This window comes from Labrus mixtus, chromosome 13, assembly GCF_963584025.1.
Source record: "Labrus mixtus chromosome 13, fLabMix1.1, whole genome shotgun sequence".
NCBI lineage: Eukaryota > Metazoa > Chordata > Actinopteri > Labriformes > Labridae > Labrus > Labrus mixtus.
The window spans coordinates 19,580,355-19,590,380 of NC_083624.1; the positions used below are offsets into that span (position 1 = coordinate 19,580,355).

The following is a 10,026-nucleotide window of genomic DNA, read 5'->3' on the forward strand; positions in this document are numbered from 1 at the left end:
CGCCTACCTTCTCTGGTCCAAACAAATCCAGAGCATTCAGGACCAGAATCTAAAGTTAGAAGGAGGACATACTGGCTGCTGCATTGTTGTCAGAGAAGCCAGCACTTCAACATAGCATGTTTCCTTAATGTCTGATCATATAGTAAGGTCACTTTCACTCACTACACATCTCACTGTTTGGACCTTTACAGGCTTTTGAAGCTGGAAGTAAGGTTGTCCAAATGTTGTTGCTGTGCAGGAGTTAACCTGCAATAATTGAAGATTATGAAAACAATAAATCTGTCAACAATGGGCCAGAAGAACTTCTATGTTTCATCAAACAGGTTTCATTAACTACATTTTACTAGAATCATGTTTAAATGCTGACGTGTGACCACAGCTGGAAGTGACTGAAGTCAATGAAAAGGAACACAACGTCAAAGACGAGAAGAGTTTAACTGTTTAATTACAGAAAAATGTTTTAATTCAAAAGCACAGAGAGAGAGAGAGAGGAGGTGAAAAAATGTGAAGCTGAGTTAATCTGGTTTTCACGTCAGGAAAAGAGAGAGAGGGAAATGATTAACCTGCAGACTGAGCGCTGAGAGGAGACTTTAAAGTCGTCACGACATATTTACAAAACGGTCATTCAGCTGCTGGGACCAACAGACACATTATAACTGAATCAACCACGCCCCCCTTCAGCATGTTTAGACTCAAACCACGCCCCCCTTTGTTTCAACTCAAACCACGCCCCCCTTCAGCATGTTTAGACTCAAACCACGCCCCTTCAACATGTTTCAACCCGTTCTGTGGGTGCAGCGTCTCTGTGGGGAGCGTTATTTTGCAGGTTTGGCCTCGACCGGGTTCTCTCCGGTGTCCAGGGTCTTGAGGAGGCGAAAGAGTCCAGCGGCTTCACGGATGCGGCTGAACTCGATGCAGAAAGCCTGAACCTCGATGAAGAGGTCCTGAACGTTTATGATCTTGTTCCTGATCAGAGACTGGAGGAAGACACAGACCAGGCGCACCAGACGGTTCTGCAAAGACAAGATCACCAGAAACCTATTTTAAATATCGACTCAGCAGCGCCCTCTGCTGACTGAACTGTTGTGATTCTTTGTTGTATTATTTTAATGAGCTGATAAACTCTTTGCATTAAAGATAAACAACTCTGTAACTGATGCATGTGTGTTGAGCGGTAGAGCGGTGAAGGCGTCTTTATAGCGTGAATGTGTACCTGCATGTACTTGTCTTTGATCTGCTCACAGGTGGAGATGCAGTTGGAGATGTAGAGGTGGATGAACTCCGGCGGCAGATCGACAGCTGTGGTCAACCTGACAAAGAGGAGACAAACACAAATCATCAAAATCAGAGAAGAGACGTTTGATGATGATAATCCTGCAGGAAACAGCAGATTGAATCAAAACAACAAAAGAAGACGTCGAGGCTGGCGAGGAATCATGGCAGTGATTCTCTCTGCATCTTCACTTTTAATCCTGACCTGTTGACGACCTCCATGGAGTGCAGAGACATGTCCATGTTGACGAGCACGGAGAAGTACTCAGTGATCTGACTGCTCTGCATCAGCTTCAGCAGCATCTCGATGGCCACCAGCGGGTTGTTCTCCACCAGGTCAGGGAGCTTTGCTGGGGACAGGCCGATGTGATACACCAGCTTCGGGTCCTTCTCCAGCTCAGCCAGAAGCTAGACACACACACACAGAAATTATTCTCTGTATTCTGCTCACACTAGGCCCAGTTGCTCCGTACCATTACTAAGTACAATTGCACCCCCTCTTCATCCCCTCGCGGCCGCACAAACAGCTTCACATCATCACTAAGCGTTCTTTTGTTTACGAGGAGCGTGATGTCAGAGCGCAATGGAGAACATCACAGAGAAATATGATGGACACTTCACTGACTTTGAGGATTATGTCGAGTTGTTTGGGTCAGATATGCCCCTCTAACATGCCTGGATTTCTTTTTCCTGTAAGGCAGCGCCCCAGTAGATTCCTTGTATGTGGACATGATTACACGTCATGTCCACTGGGCTCTACTGAGTGAAGGGTCGCCGGTTCAAGTCCCGGTGCGGACCAAAACTGGAAGTTTGTCTGGCAGCTTGTGTCAGATCACTTCCTGACTGCCGGAAGTGATCTGCCGAGGTGCCCCTGAGCAAGTGACACATGTGATCCCGTGAACTCTTCTTGCAGCACGGTCTAAAACTCAGAGGAGAATCTGACGTCTCTGTGACCTCACCTGTGACTGCTGCTGGGCAGACAGCGGGCTCTTGAAGGCCTTGGACATGATGCGTTTGATCTCCACGCCTGTGCTGTTCTTCACACACATGGAGCGGTCCCACTGCACGCTGTGATCTGGCTCGGTGGGGTTCAGCCACGCCAGCTCGTCCTCGCACACGTGCAGAGGAGGCGGCGGGCGGATGAACTCGGGCCTGAAGTGACCTGAGAGGAGAGAGGAGGGCGGGCCGTTAGGACGAGCACACAGAACAAACGATGTGTTCAAGTACCAACCAGTGTTAATCTTCACACCATTTTCTAATTAAGTCATAGTCTCCTGACGAAAATGTCCTTTTATATTTAGTCAGATATTAGTCATTTGATATTGATTTAATTTAGTCAATTAGTCACTGAATAAAATTGCACATCATTTTAGTTGACGAAAATAGAAGATATTTAAGTAAACAAAATCAGACGTGGGCTTTTATTTTGATTATCAGAAGCTCACTGCTGCATTCAGGTGCTGCTCGGGTGGTCCATGTTTCCAAGTTGGGAAGTCGTTTTTCTGACTTCAGTGTGTTCACATGATTTCAGTTTGGAAAGTTGGAATGTTGTAACAACAGCACAAACAAGCATTGATTCTACGTAGAAGATCAGTGAAACGTAACTGTTAAAAAGTTAGATTTGATAAAAAAGTTATTGTGCAATACGTGAATTAATAAAAAGTATGTTAACATTAACAAAAAATATTTTGCCCCCCATTTGATGACGATTCTGACATCAAGTCAAAAAGTCGGGCACCTTATTCTTTTCCAAGTTTCCAAGTTGTTGGTCCGACTTGAGCAGGTGTTCATGTGCATTTTACAACTCGGAAACTCTTTTTCCCGATGTTTCCGACACCACATAAATGCAGCAGAAGCTCCAGGGGGCGGGGCTTCACAGACCTGCAGGCGAGAGGCTGAAGGCTGCACATTGTTGCACTGACCACACACGCACACCTTTGATGAAGTATGCTATGGTTCACAATGATTTTAGAACAGCTGAGTGCGTTTAACACTTCTTTATCAAGGACGTGATAATCCTCACTTGTAATGTAGTTTTCGTTTCGTCACATTTTCGTCAATTACATGATGAAGTAATATTTTTCATCAAATCGTCAATTAGCGGAGTTTCGTCTCGTCATCGTCATAGTTGACTAATTTAAAAAGACCTTTGTCAACTAATATTTTCGTCATTTATTTAATTGACGAGATTAACACTGGTACCAAGCAGTCGGCACACAGATCTGGTGTTTTTTTTAAACGGGAGTTTTGGTTGCAGATGGCACGCTGGAGTTTTTTTGGTAACCCGGGCAACATTTGCACGAGCTTTTGAAGGCATCTTCATATTCACGGAGTCAGCAGGATGAGTCAGGATGTGAACAGCAATGAATTATAATCATCAGACACCAAAGACGTATCAGGAACTCTGGTCAGAAGTGTCGGACTCAGACAGAAAACAGAATCTAAAACATTTTCAACTTTAAGGTTGGACAGAAGTAAGAGATTGGAGATTTGTGTCTTTGTTTTGATGTTACCTCATCCAACGTTAACTTCAACCCGAGCGCCTGGAACTTATTCAGACGAACTTCATTTGGTCTGTTTAAAACCCCAACAAGGTTCTTGGTTCTTTAAAAAAGTTCTTGCTGTGTAAACTTCCCGTGTTCTACGTACCACTTTAACATTAAAACACACTTACTCTCCAGTGGTGGGCGGGGCCCTGTGACCAGAGACTCGATGATCTGATTGGCCACTGAGCTGTCGAACCCTGAGTTTGATGAATCTGGATCGGGGTCATTGAGGATGCTCGGGAAGCTGGCTTTACTCTGAGTGGGCAGCTCAGACTGTCGCTCTGCAAAACACACACAGAAGTATTGAATTAAGGAAGACTTTGACGACCTTTGTCCAGTCTGGAAGCAAGAAACAGCTTCCTGTTTCAGCTTCATTGGACAGCAGGTAGCGTTGTGTGTGTGTTCTCTCTGCATGGCGGTGTATTACTGACCTGCTAATGCAAGCTGCAGCCCGCTGATGTCGATAGACTGGGGCATGTTGCCGACGTCCATGCAGGAAACCTGTCTGGGCGTCTTCTTGAACAGATCTCTGGGCGGAGCCAACATCAGCTGGGACAGGAAGAACTTCTCCGGCTGGGTGATCGGCGGAAGGAAGCCTGGAGGGATCACATAAAATATATTTATTTATCAAGTGCTATCAGGGCAATCAAAGACATTTTACAAGTGATAGTAGTGAAGGGAAGTCATGAATCAGACTTTTGAGGTGTTAGTAAATGTGGAACGCCTATCAGAGTCTTTGGTGTGTTTGGGGCGAGGGCTGCTTGAATATGAGAAACATCCTAATGATTATTTTTTTGATAGGTATTGAAATGTATTTGGAATTTTCCCGGTAAGCGCTCCTGCCCAAAGCAAAAAGGTCCCTGGTTCAAATCCCTGTCTGACAGAAGCCTCATTGGAGCCGGGTACTCTAGTTTCCTCCCACAGTCCAAAAACATGTTAGTTAGGTTAACTGGAGACTCTAAATTATCTGTAGGTGTGAATGTGAGTGTGGCTGGTTGTCTGTCTCTATATGTCAGCCCTGTGATTGACTGGCGACCAGTCTAGGGTGTAACCCCGCCTCTCGCCCAATCACAACTTGGACCAGATCCAGCCCCCCTTGCCCATGGAAGAGGAAAGCAGTATATATGTTCCTGTGCAATTCAGACAGTGTGCAGGAGGAGTTTGCATGCAATTTCTGGTAATTAAAACAAAAACAAAGTGACAAATATCAGGTGATCTCTTAGTTCATATTTGGTATCATGAAACCCCTGATTAGTAGATCTACTCTGTAATGTTACTGAGTAGATCTACTCTGTAATGTTACTGAGTAGATCTACTCTGTAATGTTACTGAGTAGATCTACTCTGTAATGTTACTGAGTAGATCTACTCTGTAATGTTACTGAGTAGATCTACTCTGTAATGTTACTGAGTAGATCTACTCTGTAATGTTACTGAGTAGTTCGGTTATAGGACGAGGGCAGGAATGAAGTTTTGTGAAGTCTCCAGTTCTCTTTGGCGACAATAAACGTCTGCAAAGTACGTGTTGTATCATACCTGAGTGCACCTTCTCCTGCTCCTCCCCGGCAGGTGAGGGGTTCAGCAGGTGAGCAAACACGGCGGCGAACGGGTTCGCGGCCAGCGGCTCAGTCCGGTACATCTCCCACAGCAGGTAGAGAGCGGTGAGTCTCTGCGGGGAGCTGGGCAGCAGGTCCGGCTGCTGCAGGAGCATCACCAGCACCGAGCCCACCCGGAAGTGCTCCGCTTTCCCAAAGTAGTGATGGAAGTGCGTGGAGAGGCTCTCGAAGGTGTTGGTGCAAGCCTCCTCCGAGATGATGCTCAGCAGGTTGGACAGTTCCTTCGGAGCGAGAGTCATGGCTCCTCCGCTCGGCGTGTTTCGACTCGTTAAAGATCGGAACTGATACAAAAACTCTTTATGTCCAGCTAACACATCAAACTCTTCATCTGTGTGTTAACAGCGGAAGTTTAATTCACGTTTCTCCTCGTCTGACAGTCATCGCACGAGCTCAGCTAGCAACCACTTAGCTTAGCCTAGCACCGCTAACTGACAAAAACCGGCAAAGTCATGTTGTAAACTTAAAAGTCAAAAAGTCAAATTCCGCTCTGACCGTCCCGGTGATTAAACAACAGACTCAGAAAACCAGAAAAGCATAAAATAAGCGAAGTATTCCCGTCTGTTTGTGTGTTATCCTAGCTGTTAGTTTGAAACAGCTCTGGTGCTTTAGCCGTTTAAATTCTGATTTGACCTGCAGTGCATTGTGGGTAACGTAGTTTGGGGCTGTGTCGAATTTCTTTTTACGAGAAAATTTAAAAAAAATGTACTTTGAAATATGTTACTGAAACTTATTTTTTACATTAATAATCCAAAATTTATGAAGCAGCGCTCTTAAAAGGTAGAACTGACGAAAAAGTCACGCTTACATACGTTTCCTTACCCGGAAGCAGTCATCTTTGTGTCACTTCGCTTCCGGTTGCCATATCCCAAATTGAAAATGACATGGCTGCTAACATGGTACTAAAATAGGCATTGATGTGAGAGTTTATATGGGGTTTTCTGACTGCCAGTCAGTTATCCAACAGAACATAACAACAGAATGGCAGAGGCAGAATGACTTTTGATCTTTGCAATTCAAAATAGTGTGATACCAAAGCAGTGCTATTTGGGCAAAGGAAGAAGGCCCACTTTAATGACACTTCTGAGGTTAGGTCACTGAGGGCTTGCTTGGGATCTGGGTCCGTGTATGGGAAAACATCACGATGGACTCTGCAGAGCCTGCAAACTGTGAAACATGTACTGAGGGATTGTAACTTATTCAAGCAGCAAAGACAACAGTTCTACTCTGCTATATCAGGCACTGACATTACATTACATACAGACATTAACATTGGTATACCTACTTAATCCATCTGAACACCAGTCACCGACAGTGGAAACAGTCATTGACTTTATTTCTTAAACAGGATTACCCTTGTCATGCCTTCCCAGGTGATTTAACCTAAGGAAGGTGTGGATTCAGGCAATTAGCCGACACAAAGGTCGGGACTTTAGAATACTACAAGGGAGTACATTTGTGTGTAGCATTTCATTGAAGGGGACTACAACACAGGTAGGGTCAGCGGGTAGAGCAAGCAGCTGACAATAGGAGCAGTCCCGAGTCATTGGTAAGTGTTTCCATTGGAGTCTGTTGGTGATACAGCTACCGCTTGTTTAGGCCACGGCGTCCATCCCAGTCGCTATGGTCCCATTCTGCTACAGACAGGAGGAGAGAGGAGATCTGCCCTGAGGTAACGGCTGGAGCGGATCATAACTATGGGGGGCTCCTACTCCAGGTGTGTTGATGTGAGTGAATCGTGAAGTACGCTAGTTGGCATTCTGCCTGTCCCTTAATACTTTTTATTGGTAGTTTTTGTCAATCTTAATTTGATGGGCGGCTGTGGGTCAGTGGTAGAGTTGGTCGACATGTGCAATTTGTCCTTGGGCAAGATACTAATCCCAAAGTTCTGCAGTAGTCAAAACAGGAAGCTGTAAGTGATAGATGTTTGTTAAATGATGTGATTATTATTATTATTAATTCATCAAACAACAATTTCATTCCAGGAGGAATTTCTTTTTTGGCTGAAGATAAAATAAGAGGCAGAAACATGAACAGATCTTTAATACATTTACTTCTCATTTTGTTGATTTCATACAAAAAAAACAGATCTTTGTGCTTTCCGTCAGAGTTCACTTTTTAAACTTCTCCAGACGTCACGTTCGACCAGGAGGAAGCTGCAGAGCTGAGAGATCGACCACAGAACAAGAACAGTCCAGGTCAAGACCTCGACTCCTGAATGATTCCGATGTTGATTTCACTCCAGACACAAAACAGGTGAAAATAAAAAACAGTGCATTTGAAAGGGAATCGATGCAAAAATGAGATATAGAAACATTCAGGTGAAACACATTTATAACCACAAATGTCAAATATTCGCTGTTTGTCTCACTTTGAATCTTTGCACACATCCCGTCACTGATAAGAAATCAAGATCAAACATCTTCTAGATCTGTAAGACTTTAAATCCTGGATGAGGTCAAATGTCTGCAGGGGGGAAAAGTCGGAGCAGAGTCCTGGTAAAATCAGCCTGAGAGAAGTCGTCTGCAACATTTCACAGATCATCTCGTTATTCAGTCAAAACGCTTTAAAGGGAAACTGAAGGCAGAACAAAAACCAGAGTGTGACCAAACATTCAGGGGCAAACCTGATGATTGAGCAGGAGAAAAAGTCTCAGGATCAACAAAGTCAATACATCACATCCTCAGGGGAAAATGAATGTATGGACCAATTTCTATCAACATCAATGTGTGATTTAATGACTAAAAATGAAGAATATGTTTTAAATGTCTCTAGTAGATTTTTTCAGCCTGCAGCAATGAAACTGGCTTTAACAAAATCAAAGTGGGTCCATGAAAAGTTCTAGTTTTTGTCCCTGACAGGAATGATTGCCACAATGCCACAATTTAAAGCAATATGTAACTCTGAATGGATAATGTAGTCTAAATTCAAAACATTGGAGAGAGCTGTCCCGTGGGTTGGGTTAAGGTAGGCAGTTTTAAGGCACCCCCACACGGCCGTTTTGGACGCCCCTCGGTTTGCCAGATATGAGAGCAGTTATCAGATCAAACCAACAGGTGTTGCAGTGATGGAAGCGGGCAAGAGAACTGGTTCAGATAGAAGTGATTGTACCCGACCTAAAAAGCCTCTGCATGTTTCTAATAAGCTCCACGAGCAGAAACGTGCTCAAACTAGGATCAATATTGAAGATGCTTTTGAAAAATGGAGAGAGGTTAGAACACAGAAAGGTTTACAGACCGATGCAGAGCTGGATAAACACTGAAGCTTCAGTGTCCACCACATGGCAACCTGTGTGAGCATCGACTCTAGAGAGGAGGGGGCGGGGGAGACGGCACTCTACAAAGATTAGAATCTGGACTGCAGTACCCATTTTAAACACTAGGTGTCAGGGTTACATGTTGCTACTTTAAATATGTAACTATAGTTTCAGTTTATAATATCAGAATTCCCGTCAGCTTCAGGAGACCTTGAAGCAAACATCATGCTCACAGCGGGAGAATTGATTTGGCACATTCTGGTTTTTGTATTTCAAGAGCACGATAAGGAAACTCTCTTAAGGTCCATAATCACAACAGGAGTCAATAAGGGAAGTTTGGTTCATACTGGTTTACACACACACACACTGTACACACTCTTACAACACACACACACACACACCTGCGTTCACTCCACAACACTCCCACATATGGCACAAAATGATCCACCTTCATTACAACCAAACAGCACTGAAACATCACAAATCTCAAAGAGCATGAAAAGCTCACGATGGTGAACGTATAAAAAAACAAAGAATACAATCAAAAAGTAAAATATAAAAACACGGCGAATAAAATCATCAGTTATATTTCCAGGCATGCAGGCAGACACACTGTAAACTTTGAAAAACTGGCAACAGGTCCAAACTGTCCAGAAGGTGGCTCGGTCAGGTCCACTTCATGACGAGGAAACCACAACGAGGAGAGGCTCAATGATCAGACAGAGGGCGGCCTCACTGAGTTTATGACTCATATTTAAGATGGATTTAAACTCAACTATACTTCACAGTGACCAGACCAAGAGCTCACTCTGACCAGATTAGTTCAATCGGAGACGCTATGTTCACTTACAGTCATTTATGTACGTTATCATTTCACCATCTAAACGCTGACATCAGCTGCTAACCTTCATGGATCAGCGTACTCGTGTCAGACCAGCTGCTGTAACGGGGCATTTGAACCTTTTTGTGCACAAAAACAAACAAAAGGAGATCCAGCTTATGAAAAACATCACTCTATAGCACCCCTACTGGCCAAAACCTCCACAGAGAACCTTTAATACAAGTTATTTTACTGCTCCTCTTTGACTTTCTGGATCGTTCTGACTGGTCCTTTAAAAGGCGTTACATTAAATCTTCCGGCCCGCTGTGCACTCTCTCTGTCCTCGTCTTCATCATTTGTGCTTTTAGCTCCAAAACACAAAACAGACTTTACAACAGAACAAACTGTGACGTTAAATAACATCTTATAGCTCGCTGTATGGCTTCTACTTCACTCAGGATGTGACTCAAACCTTCACTGGTTTTAGTGTTATTGCCAAAGCTTCTTTCACTTTCTTCTT

General features: G+C 44.0%; 1 protein-coding gene across 1 annotated transcript; it reads right to left on the reverse strand.

The window, feature by feature from the left end:
• Positions 1-428: 428 nt before the first annotated feature.
• Positions 429-6,198, reverse strand: cnot11 (CCR4-NOT transcription complex, subunit 11). The gene is made up of 7 exons (XM_061054075.1): positions 5,354-6,198; positions 4,250-4,414; positions 3,947-4,099; positions 2,232-2,434; positions 1,478-1,680; positions 1,214-1,310; positions 429-1,013 (listed from the first exon to the last, which is right to left on the reverse strand). Exons 1-7 carry the CDS (start codon positions 5,670-5,672, stop codon positions 816-818), a joined length of 1,338 nt encoding a protein of 445 aa, XP_060910058.1. The 5' UTR covers positions 5,673-6,198; the 3' UTR covers positions 429-815.
• Positions 6,199-10,026: the final 3,828 nt, after the last annotated feature.

Coding starts and splice junctions, on each gene's coding strand:
- cnot11 (XM_061054075.1), bottom strand. CDS start 5,672: ATGACTCTCGCTCCGAAGGAACTGTCCAACCTGCTGAGCATCATCTCG. Junction 2,435..3,946: donor GCCCCGCCCACCACTGGAGA/GTAAGTGTGTTT, acceptor CTCTCCTCTCAG/GTCACTTCAGGCCCGAGTTC. Junction 1,681..2,231: donor CTGCCCAGCAGCAGTCACAG/GTGAGGTCACAG, acceptor GTGTGTGTCTAG/CTTCTGGCTGAGCTGGAGAA.